The 17,234-nt window shown below is 39.3% G+C and overlaps 1 protein-coding gene and 1 non-coding gene across 2 annotated transcripts; both read right to left on the bottom strand.

The window, feature by feature from the left end:
- Positions 1–1,979: 1,979 nt before the first annotated feature.
- On the bottom strand, positions 1,980–4,693 carry LOC114786243 (fructose-1,6-bisphosphatase 1-like). Its single transcript, XM_028973202.1, has 7 exons — positions 4,457–4,693; positions 3,995–4,157; positions 3,799–3,891; positions 3,412–3,552; positions 3,179–3,316; positions 2,837–2,956; positions 1,980–2,486 (listed from the first exon to the last, which is right to left on the bottom strand). The coding sequence occupies exons 1-7, from the start codon at positions 4,624–4,626 to the stop codon at positions 2,298–2,300; spliced, it is 1,014 nt and encodes a 337-aa protein (XP_028829035.1). The 5' UTR covers positions 4,627–4,693; the 3' UTR covers positions 1,980–2,297.
- Positions 4,694–16,787: 12,094 nt separating this feature from the next.
- On the bottom strand, positions 16,788–16,873 carry trnar-ucu (transfer RNA arginine (anticodon UCU)). Its single transcript is given in 2 exon segments — positions 16,788–16,823; positions 16,837–16,873. It is a non-coding gene; the product is annotated as a tRNA-Arg (tRNA).
- Between the last annotated feature and the right edge of the window lie 361 nt (positions 16,874–17,234).

A 17,234-nucleotide genomic window follows, 5' to 3' on the forward strand; every position in this document is an offset into this window, starting at 1 on the left:
AATTGTACTGTGTTTTACGGGGTGGGAGGGGGGTAAAGTTTTTTCCTGTGTCGTGTAGTATCATACAGTTTAAAATTCCTACAGGCATCATTTGTCTTGCTGACAAGTTAGGCCTTATCAGGGCTCTTAGTTTTGTAAACTCAAAATTCTATAGAAATCGAACGAGAAATGCTGGTGTCTTCCTATTGTAAGTTGCATTTGATAAAAGTGTCTGCTAAATAAAGTAAAGTAAAGTAAATTTGTGCTTTGTGTTTTTGTAAACAGAGGCAGCTTTTGTCATGTTTGTACCACCAAAATGCCAGACGTGTACTCTCCTTGCACAGTGTAGCTGCATTTCTTTGTCATTAACAAAAGGTACAAATGCTAATATGACCTATTAAATTGTTTTTTAAAAGCATATGGCTGCAGAAAATCCTCAGAATTCGTGTTCGCAACTGAATGTTATCAATGATTTATCAATGATTTATTCCTGTACACAACATTACTCCTTGGACTGGATTCGTAGGGATTCTAATGTGGCAAATTGGGTAGAAGGCCAACATTTGCAAATCATCTAATTTTATCCACAACATTCAGTGAATTTGAATAAACAAATTAATGCTGAGATATGAAGGGTTTGAGAAAACGAGAAAGCAAAAAGGGGAATCGAGTAAACACGTCATACAATTTTGGCACGCTGACATCTCACTTCAAATGTCATTCTGCCCCACTGCATCGTTTTTAGTCGCACCGTTATGTGACAATAGTCTGACTGAATTAGGCTTATAGTCACATCAGCATCGGTTTATTGGTTTTTAGGGTCAGTACCTGTGACTCACACCATTGTGCTCTCTTTAATTACCGCTTATTCAAAGGGATAATGTGACATAGAATGCAATTTGAAATGGCCGAATGTAGCATGTCCTTTGTGGTTCATAGCAATAGACAATACCTGACAGATAACAGATGCTGGTTGTTTTCACTTCACTACATCATGAAAGTAGAATTTCTATTTACACAATTTTATTCTTCACCTTTATTCAGCAGACTAAATGAGTGTCACAACTGCACATTTCTACCCGAACAGCAGGAGCATGACTGCTTTTTTCACTATTGTCATCAGGAATGATAAGACCTTCATCCCCCTTGTCTAAATTAAGGTGATGGAGAGATACCAAGAGTGCGAAATGCTGCCATCAGCACTGCTTGCTACGTCTGTGTCTTCAGTTTTGTTCTAAAATGTAAAAAAAAAAAAACAAGACCCACAAATGAGTAGGTGCCTCTTGACTGGTAGTGTATACTGTGTGCGATTTTGGCTTCTGTAAAAGTTGACCCCGATTGAACTGCATTGCATCAAGCTTCTTCCCAGTCGTTGTGTCATGTCCCCATTTGTTCATGCTGAATGGGCTGTTTTCAGCGTCCTTTCACCATCACCTTCAGCAGTGAATCCACCATGCAGCAGAGTCTTTAAAGAGGTCGAAGGACACTGCTTGGCTTGGGATTAAATTACGTCCAGAGAAAGTTTGCACTCAGCATGTAATGTGATTGTGTGTTTAATATTATCCGTTTGAAAGTTCTGGGCGGTATTTCTCAAGTTTACTTGTAGTCAAATTTATATGATTGAGATGACCATTCTGGTATTAATAAAATGTTGACATGTACAGGGAGATACTGTCACATGGCAGCCCTGGAAGCCACCAGCATTTGGTGTCTGTCACTTGGGGCTATAGTTTACCCTGTGATGGCCATCAGTGAAGGTAGTTCAGAGGTGGGATGTGTTAACACACTTTGCAGCAAAGTCAAACTATTAGACAAAGTTATATCTACGTTGTTGACACATTAACAAATGCACATCAACTGCTCTGCACATCGAGACAAGTAGCAAAATAAAAACAATACTGATAATAATAATAATAAATCATGAGGCTTTGCTCAGTTATTTGCCCTCCATCTTCCTTTAAGAACCAGCAAAGAATATTTTTAGTATAAACACATAAATATAAACAAAGTATATATTTATTAAATGTTCATTTCACCCTTGAACATTATACTACGTTTTTTTGACGCTGGCATCTTGTTGATGTTCTTGGCAGCTCATCATTACTATGAACAGGGCAGCATTTGCACATTTAACACAATGGCTGTGGTATTATTGGATGTGACAGTCAGGCAATAAATAGGATTGTGCTGCCGGGTTGATATAATACTTTTCAGTATTACACTCTTAAACAACTGAAACTTTCATGACCTCATCTATCCTCCCCATTGCTGCTGTAATCTCCCTCTGAAGTGGATTGTCGCTGTTTCCGGTCTCCAGTTTACTTGGAAAGTTTTTCAAAGATGGAGATGTACTCCTTGACGTCATCTGGGGAGCCGAGCACGACGGGAACGCGCTGGTGAATGTTGTCAGGGTGAATGTCAAGCACATTCATTTTCCCCGTGGTTGCCATTCCGCCAGCCTGTTCCATGATGTACGCCATGGGGTTGCACTCATACAGCAGTCTCAGCTTCAGGAAATCAGGGAGAACAGATTAAAAGCAGTCTTTTCTACCAACATATAAAACCCCAGTAAGATTTCATTGTAGTAGGATGGTTGGTCTCAGATTAGTTTGTATGTAAGAATCTGTAAGAATTTGATTAACAGGTTAATTGGCTGACGTGACCATGACTGCATGACACAGACTAAACTTGTTTATGGTCATTTTTTTTGTTCTGGTCTTTCTGCAAACCACATTAATATTTGCAGTGTCTGCCATCTAGAGGCTTAATGTGGTGGTAACATGATACATTTTTTTAAAATTATCATTCTAAACACACACTCGCGTCACTCTAACCCACAACATTTTCAAACTCTTACCTTGCCCTTGGGACTTTTGACGTTAGCAGGGTATAAAAATATGCCACCATACACCAGAGTCCTGTGTACATCTGCCACCATGGAACCAACATATCGCCCACCATAGGGGGCACTGCCATCCTGCGCAACAGAAGAAATTAAAAAATGATGGAATTTGATCCCAAATCATCACACAACTGTCAAAAATATATTGATATAAATGAATATATACTGGATTTGTTTGAGCTAAATACAACCAATACTATATTGGCATTTCTAGAGATAAGATGGTAAGATTAAGTGGTTATACTGGTTAATGATCACTGTGTGAGTTGCATCAACCTCCTGACATGTGACACTCACCTCAGGGAACTTCTTTTTCTTGAGGTATTCTGAGACATCTGGGTAAAAATATTGTGCATAGCCTTCATTCAAGCTGTAGATCTTCCCCTTTTTCTTTATTTTGACATCTTTGTCCACCAGTATGAACTCCCCGATGGCCTAGAAATGGCAAAAAAACAAAAAAATGGCATGTCTGACTGAATATATTTTACTTTATGCAAGCCAGTTATATAAAAAAAAGTTTTCAGACTTACTGGGTCGAGCATGAAACAGTTGACACCTTGACCTGTAGAAAGCACCAACATGGTGGCGCTGCCATAGAGGGCATAACCTGCTGCAACAATGTTCCTTCCTGACTGCAGAGCGTCCTTCACAGTGGGCTCATCATCTGTTGTCTGAGACGAAGACAACATTCTTAGTCTCAGAGAATACGAATACAAATGTCTTATGAATAAAACATATTTAGGGCTGGTGTATTTATGACTTGATAATGTTGAATAATCAGATAATTACACTATTCTTATTCTTTTCATTTATTAAAGTTTATGTGGACAGCTTATTTTATAAGCTGTGGATATCATTGTGTATATACGTGTGTTTGTTTTAATCTGCTTGGATATGAAATTGAACATGGTTCTTACCTTCTTGTAGATGGCAAAAATAGTGCCAATTGATGCAAGGCAATCAATGTTTGAGGAGCCATCCAGAGGGTCAAAACATACCACATACTTGCCCTGAAAAAAAGAGGTATAAAGACAAAAAAAACAAGACTTCTAAAACAATCAAGCATGAGAGCACAAGACATGGTGCCCTCTGGAAATAAGGGGTACCACCAACCCTTTTCTCTGGCTCAACAATGATAGCCTTTTCATCTTCCTCTGACACAAGCACACAGGAGGTAAAGGACGATTTGATCATGTTGATGACAAGATCATTTGACAGGACGTCCAGCTTCTTCACCTGGTCACCTGTCACGTTAGTGCTCCCTGCTATCCCATAACTGACAAAAAAAGGGAGGAAGTGAGTAAGTAGCCTAGTGGGTAACACATCTGGCTGTGAACCAGAAGACCCCAAAGCCTTAACCCTGAGTTTCTTCAGAGGGACTGTCCATGTAACTACTGATTATAGGGCGCTCTGGATAAAGACATCAGGTAAATAACATAAATGTAAGCGTGAAAACCATTAAATAATATTAATCTCAACAGATAATAATCTCTATCCATACACTCCAAAAATGACTGCAGTTGACAGCAAGTTTCCTTAAAATTGAATACATTTAAGAATTTAACACACACTTACAGGTTCGCAAGTCCTGCCTTCCTGACAGCGGAGGAAATTGCCTTGATGGCTGTGCACATGGAATTCAGCAGGGTGGTCAGTTCTCCTGTGCCTTTCGCTTTTCTTCCCTCCTCCAGCACAAACCTGGTGAGGGTGATCACGTTGGTGTCAAAGGCTCCACGGTCAGACATGTTCTTGAGAGTGCGGTGTACAAATCCAGCAAAGCGATACGGGACCAGACAGCAGTGGAAGGGGGCAATCAAGTTTTGCACGGATTTTGACACAGAATGGAGCCTGACATCAGGGGGTGTGGGGAGGTGTCAGCCAATCCCAGGTGACATTGTAAAACATGAGCAGTGGGATTCCACCCACCTGGTCTGGCCGGACAAAGGTCAGGGAGTATCAGACAAGGGGAACAGATAAATCTTAGATAAAGAAAAACTAGCTTCTATCATTGTTTTAAGTGCTGATGACATTTTAATGTAAATTAACTTAAACACCCTGGAACTTCGACACTCTATTGAGGTCTTTTCTCTTAGAAGTGACATTTTCTGTGTTGATAATGTCACCATCTGTACTGAATTAATGGCTTTGGGTCGCTGAAATAAAATGCACTGCCATTGAACATTGCACAGTTTTTATACCTTGTGAGTGTGTGCAGAAAGAGATTATCTGTAACGCGGTAAGCTGAGGTTCAACCAGTCCTTGTGTCAATTATGCAACAAAAACTTCTAACGCAACGGGGGTGGGGGGCTTCACAACAAGACAAGCGTTCAGTTTTGGACTTTAGCTGGTGGCACGCGTGTGATCCCTCTTGCTGACCGCCTGCACGTCTTGTCCAAAGATCAGCCTTTAATTAGTTCAGGAGAATCAGTAATGTGTAATGTTAATGAACAACTTATTGGTTCGCTATGTGGAAAGTTCAGTGCGGTAAGTAAACAGAATTTTTTTTTTAACCTTTTTAAAACTGACGTTTTCCAGCGTCATTCATTACCTTTGAACCTTCCTTCAAACTGATTGATTTTACAATTTGTGCTACAGTGTTATCACACTTGGGTTGCCCTCACTCCCCACTTGCAGAATCGCCTTGACTGATTCTCGAATTATTGCATTCCTGTGTCCAAGACTCGCCATTGCTACCAAACTGTTATCTTCATCTTTTCTACTGTGGCTATGTTGACTCCTTCACTACACCAGTCCATCTTCAAACAACAATGTAAGGGCAGGGTCTCTTTTGTCAGGACCATGCATCAAAATGCTCAGGGTGATCTGCTCCTTGCTGCATTCAGACTTGCTGCATTATTTTCAGATGTATCAGGATCCAGTGTGATGACAGAAGTTGCAGGGTGCATTGTGGTAGTACCTTAGTATGTAAAACACCCGCCTGTGAACCAAAAGGCCACGTAGTCAAACCCCACTAACAACCATTGAGCTGCTCCAAGGGGACTGTCTTTGTAACTAATGTAAGTCGCTCTGGATAAGGGTGTCTGATGAATGTAATGTAGATGTAAATGCAATGTAAATGTTATGCTTCTATCATAAATTCACCATAGACACCTTAGACAGCAGATGAGGCTTTCATTACAGAATCCTCCTGGATTATTGTAGCTCAGGTCAATATATGTCGGATTTGTGGATGAGTAAGGAAGCACCCCCGTCTGTAGTGATTCTACACCATTAACCAGCATTACCAAATGCCCTTATCAAGAGCGACTTACAATCAGTAGTTACAATCAGGAGCAACTTAGGGTTAAGTGTCTTGCTCAGGGACACAATGGTAGTAAGCGGGATTTGAACCTGGGTCTTCTGGTTCATAGGCAAGTGTGTTACCCACTAGGCTGCTACCACTACACTAGGCTACACAATGGCAGCCTTTTATGAATGGTGAATGGTGAATGGTGATAACTAGATACATGGAAATAAACAGAATTGTTTGCTCCTTTCTGAACTGATTTCTTTGTATTCTTCTATTTATGTAGTTAGTGAATCCTGTTCCTGTATGCATGCATTCAGCTGCCTGCCTTCTTTAATGTCTTTTTTCTCATTCTAGTAGTTAAATTAGTTTGCTCTTTCACACTTAGCTGTCTGGTAATGGTAAATTAGGTAAATGGTAAAAATGTTTTTACTTTAATATAGTGTATAATGCTGAACCAATTTTTTCAGTGTATCTGAGCAGCCTGACCAGATTGATTACTGACAATTACAACCATTTCTTTCTAGCATACTAAAACTTTGAGGATTTAAAAGTTATGATCTTTTACTCTTTTACTTTTTGCTTTTGTGTTTCAGTGTGAATCTTGGTTTTGCTGATTATCTACATTTTAATGACAAAGCCATCACATTAATTTGCATTTTTCTATTTTCCATATTTGAATTCTTTACACTTCTAATGTGGTTCATTTAGTTTTTTGCACCAAGCCAGATCTGTGCAACACATAATCAGAATCAGAAGGCTCCACACTAAAAACTATCTGTTGCTTTATTGTCATGGTAGAGACTTTGGGGTACTCCGGGTCCGTGTGCAATTTTTTTGGTGTCATGGGTTTCTGCCCTTTTCCTAAATGTATTCACCTGTTGTTGTTTGTATTTAACTAATCCTATTGTGTCTAGTTTAACAATCCTGAACTGGGTTTGCCAAGACAATCTGAAAGTTCCGCAGGCACAAGAACTACAGCTAATAATTATAACATGGCAAATAATAATGGCTGGTGGCATCCCTTCATTTAATGATGATGCATGAAATAAAACAGTTTATCATTCACCATACTTACCGAAGTTCTTCCAGTTTACTTTCTGAATGCTGCAAGCTGCAAGTCATTGTAGCTTCAACCGAGAGCTGAACCCAGAGAGCTACAGCTGGATACTGGATACTAGTTTACAGTTCAATTTAAAACAAATTTGAAAAATTAAATGCACTGTTTCAGCTGGGGTGATTATGGCTAAAAGCTATTTAATCTTTGTGTTAAAATGTGTTACTGATACAAAGTTATTATTATTTGTTTCATTAGTTATTAGTAACCCATCTAAAACCTAGATACTTGCTTTGGCACACTGTTCCAATACTGCTGATTATGGGTGTGTATTGGCAAGGATATAACGATATGATGTGTATCGCAATACATGGGGCAGTGGTGGCCTAGCGGTTAAGGAAGCGGCCCCGTAATCAGAAGGTTGCCGGTTCGAATCCCGATCCGCCAAGGTGCCACTGAGGTGCCACTGAGCAAAGCACCGTCCCCCCACACTGCTCCCCGGGCGCCTGTCATGGCTGCCCACTGCTCACTCAGGGTGATGGGTTAAATGCAGAGGACAAATTTCACTGTGTGCACCGTGTGCTGTGCTGCTGTGTATGTGACAATCACATCACTTAAAAACATGGGTCACGATACAATTATTTCATGATATATTGTGATATTGTATATATTGCGATATTCTACAGTATACTGAAAATGTAAAGCAGAGCTGAAGTACAAGATGCTGTAATTGGTCATGTTTTGCGATTTCACTCTGCCTGAAATGCCTTGAAACAGTAATTCAAAGTACCCAGCTGTACAGCGCCATCTACAGGTGATGGGGTTGTAGTCGCACACTGATACACCTCTCTGCTGACTTCACTAAAGAAACGCTTGACAGAACTACCAGTGGAGTAATGTCCCTGTATCGATATAATATTGCAATGTAAAATATTGCAATATATTGCTTTATCGATATTTTCTAACACCCCTACTGCTGATCATGGGTACAGGACATACCCTGTCCAGAATCCATTCAGGTAGAAATAAATATAAGCTGCATTTACAAATCTTTGCAAGGGGATACTGAAGTCCTTAAACCATACCTAGTTTTTGTAATATTTAGTTTTTGGGATCTATAGGATTTGGATAAAGTTAAGTAAGCCCATCTGCACATCAGGTTTGACTGAAAAAAATGTAACTGTCAAAAAAATGGCAAAAGAAAAAAACATTGTGAAATGTAAGATTTGACCATAAGTTAGAACCGGGTGCATTTATGATGGCAGTTAATAAAATAGTGAACGTAATAAACTTTGCTTAACACAAAACTTACATTATGTTATATTTTCATTTATATTTATGGCATTTGGCAGACACCCTTATCCCTTGCATAAGTAAGACTATAAGAAAGTTACAAGTCAGTCTAAGTATTCCCTAAAGAGGAAGGTCTTAAGCTGCCATTTGAAAATACTCAGCAACTATGCTCGGGACCAGGCGAGCAGTACTGAAGGGTTGCAGAATGCTAGGTGCAGTGCAAGGTATAACAAGGTTTCTGAGGTAGGATGGTGAAACCCCATGTGGGCAGCAACTGCGAGCCAGTGGAGGGAACGTAACAGAACTGCTAGACTTTTAATAACACAACTACAATGATGTTCTTTGAAAAGTATTTCTAAGTTGGTTTACAATTTATGAGATCCACCTCATTTTAAAGGTTAATATATAGATTGCACACATATTTTTCTGTGAAAGGTAAGTTTGGAAAGTTTCCATTCTTTTGGTTAAAAGTAGAAGAATAAATGTCCTTGAAGTGCGACTCGATTTCCACTTTTTATTTTTCAACTGTGGTTTTCAGAGAAAAGGTTTTGAAAAGCTGGATACACTGGATCACATCCCAATAAAAATTAAAACGGCAAAGCAATGACAACAGACATGTTCAGCTCTATTTGAAACAGCTGGACTTATAATTACAATAGTTAAACATGGATTTTTTAAATTACATTAACTACATTAACTCAGTACTCAGAACTTTATTTCCCAGTCGATGTCTTTACCAATCAATACCTTCTTTAAAATATTGAAAACATCCATATGATCAGTCCTAGAATGCAGAAAAGCTGCTCCTTCCAAAAATATTTATATTGTATTTATGGCATTTATCACCACTGTCCAGAGTGACTTACAGTCAATAGCTGGTACCACGTCCTTAAAACTTTAAATCTCTGGCCAATATTGGTATGAAAATGTGCATTAATAATACATAGTACAATTTTTCAGGTGACTTTTTCCAGGCAATAATTTAACTGCTGTGTTCCCTTACATTGTAAACTAATGAAGGTGAAGCTGTCTTAACAACAGCACTACTAACCTCTGCCAGGAGGTGGTGCAGGTGAGCTCTCCAAATGCAAAAAAAAAGCTCATCATGCACGTTGCTACAATCATATTTAGGCTAGTGTGGATTAAGCAGTTGCTGAAAGTGAGGGAGTGAGTGCAATTTTTAAGGGCATCATAAAGGGAACTTTCAGCTGATTGGTCCACTGGCTGTCAGTATGTGGCATTGGTGTTCAGCTTTATCTGGAGCAGGAATGCGGCTTTAGTGTTGATGTTTTGAAAATATTGACAATATTAAAAACTCACAATATCCACAATATTCATCATTTTATTTACATGGCATATCTGAAACATTTTTTTATCCAACATTCCAACATTACTGGCCAACATTCTGCCAATTCCTCAAACAGGTTGGGTTGCATTTACAAGGAGAAGAAGAGCCATTGTGACTGAGCAGGGAAGCACACCTCATATACCAAAATGCACACATTTATAAACCAAACCAGTACCTGCTTTACTCACTCGCCTTCTAGGAAAAAGCTACTACATCAACTATGAGCATTCTGTTCATTGGAGTGAAACATCTTTTATATATAAAGCCCTTTAATCTATTAAGATGCATAAAGTTGCATTTAAATACAAAAGAATAGAAAAATACAGAATATACTGTATAGCATACAAGGACAGAGTAAGTTATTATGGGAAAAACCCAATTGTGCAGCCCCCAGTTCCTGTAATCTTGTGATTAACATCTTAGGTTGTGTTTGTGGTCATCTGAGGGATAATATGACATGCGCATTAACATCATTGTGTTTGCAATTTCTGTCAAGCATTTCCAAACACTGAGACTGTCTAAACCTCCAGCACATCCAAACAAGGAGGCGTTTAGTCATCAGTTTCCTCGAACCTGCAACTGCTGTTTAGAGTGCGCACATATTGTTCATGTAAACAAAGAGCACTACTGCAAATAGGGCACTGAAATTTCCATTATCGGTTCTTATTATTCATTAGCAAGCAAAATGTTTAACTTTCAGTGCAGCTAACTGCTGTATTCATTTGTGTGTGTGTGTGTGCGTGACTGGCTGTGTGTTTACCCGAATACTGGCGAGCTCAAGTGACCCCACTGATCACACTATGGCCGTTCACTGGTTACCAGCAGCTGCTTCGGCTCTCAGGTTCTATAAATGTATGTGTTAATGTCACTCATCTGCTTACTGCTCTGAGCAATGGCAACATGGTAAATGGCAACAACCAGTAAAAAGAGCCAGGTTTATCATTCGTCACCATCTGGCCAGTGCTACAGTAAACACAACAAAGATTTTATTGGGAAAAATTGGGAGAAATAATGCTGGAAATGATACAGCGATGGATCAGTGAATCGTGTTTGTCATCGTACTGCAGCATATTTCTGGCCTGCAAAAACTGTGATTTCATTCGTCCACCTGGGGGCAGTACAGGCTTGTGCTCAGATAAAAAGCAAGGCTAATAACATAAAAGCAGTAATGGACTCATGTCACCACACATGCTGGATTGTAAGTGATTTAGCCTTTACTCACTAAAAGGAATGTATGTAAAGCAGAGCCAAGTCAAGTTTGCCTTGTCACATAACTCCTGCATCCTGCTGTGTGCCAAATGGATAAAAAAGCATTAGATATTAGATCTGTTGCGCTGGCAGGCGCAAGTGTTTTTTTTTCTTCTTAAGAACGTGTGTCAAGCATTGCAAGTGGGAAACATGATGAAAACGAATGCCTTCATGATGAGTGTTGTTGGATTTTCACGTTGACAGTTTTTGGTGAAACGTCCTGCCAAGCTGAGGTGGATTGTGGATCTGAGAATGCCAGTGGAATCTCAATACGAACGCATACAATTAAAAAATACAATTTTAATAACTTATGATGAAGCACAAAGTGACAATTTAAATGATAATAATTCATTGTTGTTCAAGGGTGCACACCGTCCACTTCCACTTCCCATGCAGTGCAGTGCAATGTAGCATTGACAGAGAAGCTGACGAGTAGTAGAAGATTTCAAGGTTTTATGGTTTCTTTCATGCATTGAAATTTCTTAAACCATCAGTAACAGCAACTTATTATTACTTAACCAAGCTGTTCCTGTAGTACTGGGTGGCTGACAAAAGCCAAAAAAAAGCTATCCCAATGCATCTCGTAGAATCATGACGTTAAATCAGAGGCCGTGTAAATTCTACTGCAACTGAGCATCGTCACCCCATTTAAATGCAAAAAAACGCACCAGCGCCACTCTCGCTCACAGCTGGCATTGGGCTTGCTGCTTTCCATTTTGTCGATAATCCTAAGTACACCCTGATCTAATATCCAACATGCTTACCTTGTCAGGAAAAAGCGTGCAATGGACTTTTAAAGAAAGTTGCTAATGTTTGCCAGTTTCCAGTGCACTTTAGAGACCCGTTTTAATACTAGTATCTAGAGAAGGACTCGACAGGCGGGGCTCTGAAATATCTGTGGCTGACCCTCCGCTTCAAGCATAATGACTGTTCACCAGAGGAAGCATTTAATCAAGGTGTATTAAAATATTAGGTAATCTGTCCCATGCAAAATGTAAACAGTGGAAAGTCAATCATTTGTAAAAGCCTTATATAATACGTTGGTGAGAATTTTTTCCTCAAGCTGAGGCTTGATTACGCAACCTGTCAAATGAACATAGTAGAATTTCAGACATGGCAATATATTGTCATTTGGATCAGTGTGAAAATGAAAACGGATAACTGCAGCATTGAATTAGTGATTGTAGAAGTTGCCTTTTACTAAAAAACATAGCCTGATGGTTGAGGGAGTCAACTTGCCTTTGGTATATAAGCAGGGCCAATACACTTATTGGATCATATGGGTTTAAAACTCAGCTATTGGACATCTTAGGTTTAAGCATAAAGAAGGAACTGAAAAGCATTTCACTCATACTCTGATTAAATTCTGTTTAACTGGTATAGGCATAGTATCAGATGAAGTTGAGGGAGTCACTACAACCAGTGGGTAAATTGGGACACTGAGAAATTGAGAACAGCACAGATTGCTTTCATACGTTTGCATAACACATGTTGATGAGGAGCAAACGTTGCCATATCTTTTTTCTGTTTGCTCCCACACGTTTTTCTTTGTTGTCACAGAGTGAGGGCATGAGGCACAAGTGAACAACTTCAAATGACACTTATTAACATGAAGCATAACAGAAAGAACAATTGTGGCCCATTCTATGTTAAAAAGAAAGCTATATGACCAGGACATAAGATAAGAGGCAAAGATACAAAGGTGTGACCAATTAGCACATGAACCAGCACTGAGGTGACCGCCTCTGGTGGCCTGGAGGCACCAGGACACGACAACTGAATGCAATCACTTTACAAGCACATGCATCCTCCTAGAACAAGTATAAAAGCTGAGTTGAACTCTACTCCTAAGTTGTGAAAATATTAAATCATCAAATTGTGGTGTTGCTCAAAAAAGTGTAAATAAATTCACTGCAAAGTGCACTATACAATGTGTACGTAGATCCTAACCTTAACTGGTAGTTTGTGTGCTTTTATTTGTTATCCCGTGAAAGGATAATAGGCATCTAACCAAGCAGTCAGTATTCATGCATACATGTCTTATACTGGACTGCTGTCTAGGTTTTTTTTATATTTAATACATTTGCCAATATGTAGTAAGCTTTTTTCACGTTGTCATTATGAGGTGTTTTGTGTATAATTCTGAGACAAAAATGCATTTAGTCCATTTTGGAATAACAACATGTAGAAAAAGTGACGCGCTGTGAATACTTTCCGGATGCATTGTGACTTTGTAACACTGGAAAAACTACAATGTTTTCATAGTGTTTGTCATGCCTACGCATCTACACTGTGCATTTTAATTTTCTGATTATACGTGTCTTTGTGGAATTACTGCAAAACTTAAATTCATAACAATGTAGGTAACACAAACTGCTAGGATTACATAATGACTACACAAGGACATTGCCATCTTCAAAAAATCTTTGTGTTGTGGATTATTTTATTCTTTTTGATTGTACTGCTCAAACGAGATGAAAGGAACTTCTCCTTCAGGCACTTTATATACAAGGTCAAGTTTCTTTCACTAGTGTGTCTTAAGCAACGTACAGAGAAAAGGGTCGTTGTAGGCTTTGGTGAATGGGATTCAGAATTAGGCCAGAGCTGCATATAATGGAAATACAATGGAAGTACTCACACCACCACTGTGTTCATCCAGTCTGATATGTAATGCATACTGGATGCTTGGATTTATAGTGCGCTGCATTATAGGTTCTGGTTTCTTTTCTTTCTGGTAGAGCGGCATTGTTATCAGCATTTTTATTATGTCATGAAATTATGAAAATTTTAAATGAAAAATATGAAATTGATGTCATGTTTTTATTTTATCATTAACTATAAATGCTCATTCAGATTCTTTTTCACTGTGGAGGTTAAAATGGAGCTGAATGATGCTCTTTCTTGGAAGCCCAGTGCCGCTGATGTTAGAGCCAGCTGTGATGCTGTTTGGAGACGTGATGTGAGCTGACTGTCAATGTGGCTCCTTCTCCCTCCCCCAAGCAAGTGAGAGCCTTGCCACTGTCTCCCAGGACCTTCCTCAGGCAAAATGGATGTCAAATGTCAGTCACTGGCAAGCATCTCGTTTGTCATAAGTAATAAAGTAGACATCACAACCATGAGGACCACTTCAGCGCTGATCACATACCTCACATAGCTCAGTGTGAGTCACATCACGTAATCACATACCAAGATAGTGTGTTCTTGTTAATCCAGGAACGTCTTGGAGTGTGTTCTATAATAATTTTTGCATTCTGAATGCAAAAATTTCAGAATACTCTATGAGTGTATATAGCAGGTTCATATATTATGTATTTTTTGGCATGAGGTCTTCTGACTTTAGATGCTGCATATTGAGATATGTCTTCCACTGAGCCATTTTGTGAGACTTTCTGGTCGTCTGGATGATGAGAGTCAAAAAATTGGTTATTTAAATGATGCCATTTATATGCATCACAACTTCTCAGTTCAGTAAGACCATTATGATGAAAAATGGCATTTAGTTGATATAGTCTGACTTCATTGAAGCCCAAAAACAAGCACTGATGCTGAGTTTCGTCTCATTGCAGAACCCAAGACACAGAAGCACAGAAATGCAGCAGTGTAATATGTAAGGTTGAGCTAATTAATTCATAATTTTTTTTCCTTATTGCTGTTTTAAGCACATAGACTGGGATGCAGAAATAAGGGAATTGTTGGACCAATTTTGGAAAATGCAAATGAGGTTTAGGTTAATTTAGCAATTTGTTTTAGGCTTGATTTAATAAATAAATAATTTTATTGCATTCGAATGTTTTTGGGTATTAAAAGTAACATAGTAATATGGTGAGTAATATATCTAGCACCATCTCAACTTCTTTCCACACTCATGGTTTTAAATATGCATTTTAGTTACAAGGAATTCATTGCAAAATGCACATTAATTTGTTTTTTTTCCACTTGACAACCCTAATTGTTATTATTCAATACAAGAGTAATAAGTAAAAGTTAACTTAAAAGTGAGTGTGTTGTTGCTGTCTTGTTTCATTCAGTTTTTGTTTTAGCATGTCCACTTGGCGTTGGTGAGTGTCAATTACATCACTATATTTTGCAGCTCTTGCATACTACCATTTTTGTGTACGCGTTTCTAGTAGCTTTGAACATGATGTGTTACCAAACTACACAATGTTCTTCTATTGTAGTATGGTGGGCCTAGTGGTTAAGGAAACGGACCCATGATTGGAAGGTTGCTGGTTCGAATCCCGAACCGCCAAGGTGCCACTGAGCAAAGTACCATCCCCACACACTGCTCCCCGGCACCTGTCATGGCTGCCCACTGCTCACTAAGGGTGGTGGGTTAAATACAGGGGACACATTTGGTTGTGTCACCGTGTGCTGTGCTTGATGTGCTTCACAATAACAATCACTTCAGGTGCTTAAAGCTATGAACTTCTTCTTGTAAAAACCAATATGGGCATGTGTGAGGAACTTGCTGTATAGACATGATTAATGCTCCCGTTCTTTACAAACATTAAAAAAATTCTGACTAAACTGCATTGTGGTTTAAATGCATGACATTTTTTCAGCTATTAAGCACCCTGAATGAGTTCTGTTTAATCTTTTAAACTGCTGGAGGGCCCGGGTCAATAACTGCAGCTAGATCGCACGTCCTTTGTGAGAAACACCTTTCAGTCAAGCGTGAAATGGTTATAGATCAGGGTGAGACAGATGCAAAGGTGTTTGTAGTCCTAGCCTGGCTCTGGCAGTACTAAACACAGAGGAATGTGTTTCTGGCATGTGAGTTATTGATTTACATCATCATTTATATGATGCCCTGATCACAAGAGATTTACATACAGCAACAAGCCATGGCTTTAAAATTACTGACAGGAAACTCTTGAACTCAGACTTGGGTGACGGTTCATCTTTCAGCAGGACAATGACCCTGAGCACACGGCCAAGATATCAAAGGAGTGGCTTCAAGACAACTCTGTGAATGTCCTTGAGTGGCCGAGCCAGAGCATAGGCTTCGTTCCAATTAAAATGTCTGTGCACCGACACTTCCCATCCAACCTGATGGAGGTTGAGAGGTACTGTAAAGAGGAATGGGTGAAACTGGGTAAAAACTGGCCAAGGATAGGTGTGTCAAGCTTGTGGCATCATATTCAAAAAGACATTAGGCTGAAATTGCTGTCCAAGGTGCATTGACAAAGTATTGAGCAAAGGCTGTGAATGTACATTTTGTTTCTCGTTTTTTTTTTTTTTTTTTTAATAAATTGGCAAAAACATCAAATAAACGTTTTCCATGTTGTCATTATGGGGTGTTGTGCGTAGAATTTTGAGGAATAAAAATAATTGAATCCATTTTGGAATAAGACTGTGATATATATCAAAATGACATATAACAAAATGTGACATATAACAAAATGTGGAAAAATTGAGGCGCCGTGAATACTTTCCAGATGCACTGTATTGTGAATTACAAAAACACAGAACATGGGAACATATAACATGTATTAAGTGAAGTGAAGTGATTGTCAGTGAAGTGAAATTTGTCCTCTGCATTTAACCCATCACCCTGAGTGAGCAGTGGGCAGCCATGAGAGGCGCCCGGGGAGCAGTGTGTGGGGACGGTGCTTTGCTCAGTGGCACCTTGGCGGATCGGGATTCGAACCGGCAAACTTCTGATTACAGGGCCGCTTCCTCAACCGCTAGGCCACCACTGCACCAAATAAAGCAACTCTGGTGGGACTCGAACCCACAACCTTTGAATGTCTTTGAATGTCTAGAAGGCCAATGCACTATCCATTGTGCCACAGAGCCTGGCCTTAAATGTTGGTCATTGAACATGAGGCACCTCTTGCTATAAAATCAGGCAATTTTTTTTTATTACAGAGTTAAATAGGTATATGACACTTTAAACACAATTTAAATTAAGAAATCATGAAAAACACTACTCTTTAAACAGGCCTCATTAGCAGAGAAGGTAGCAGGTCAGTCTCATAATCTGAAGGTCGTGAGTTTGATCTTCATACAGGGCATCTCTCTAGGGGCAGTGGTGGCTTAACGGGTGAAGTAGCACACCCGTAATCAAAATCCAAACCACCAAGGTACCACTGAAGTCCCCTTGAGCAAGGTACATCCCCACACACTGCTCCCCATGCACCTTTCATGGCTGCCCACT

Source organism: Denticeps clupeoides, chromosome 3, assembly GCF_900700375.1.
Source record: "Denticeps clupeoides chromosome 3, fDenClu1.1, whole genome shotgun sequence".
In the NCBI taxonomy this organism is placed as follows: Eukaryota; Metazoa; Chordata; class Actinopteri; order Clupeiformes; family Denticipitidae; genus Denticeps; species Denticeps clupeoides.

Excerpts from the sequence above, each read along its gene's own strand:
- LOC114786243 (XM_028973202.1), bottom strand. The coding sequence starts at position 4,626 with ATGTCTGACCGTGGAGCCTTTGACACCAACGTGATCACCCTCACCAGG. Across the intron at positions 3,317-3,411 it reads ACTGTTTCATGCTCGACCCA|GCCATCGGGGAGTTCATACT; the intron begins GTAAGTCTGAAA and ends TGCCATTTCTAG. Across the intron at positions 2,957-3,178 it reads AGAAAAAGAAGTTCCCTGAG|GATGGCAGTGCCCCCTATGG; the intron begins GTGAGTGTCACA and ends TCTGTTGCGCAG.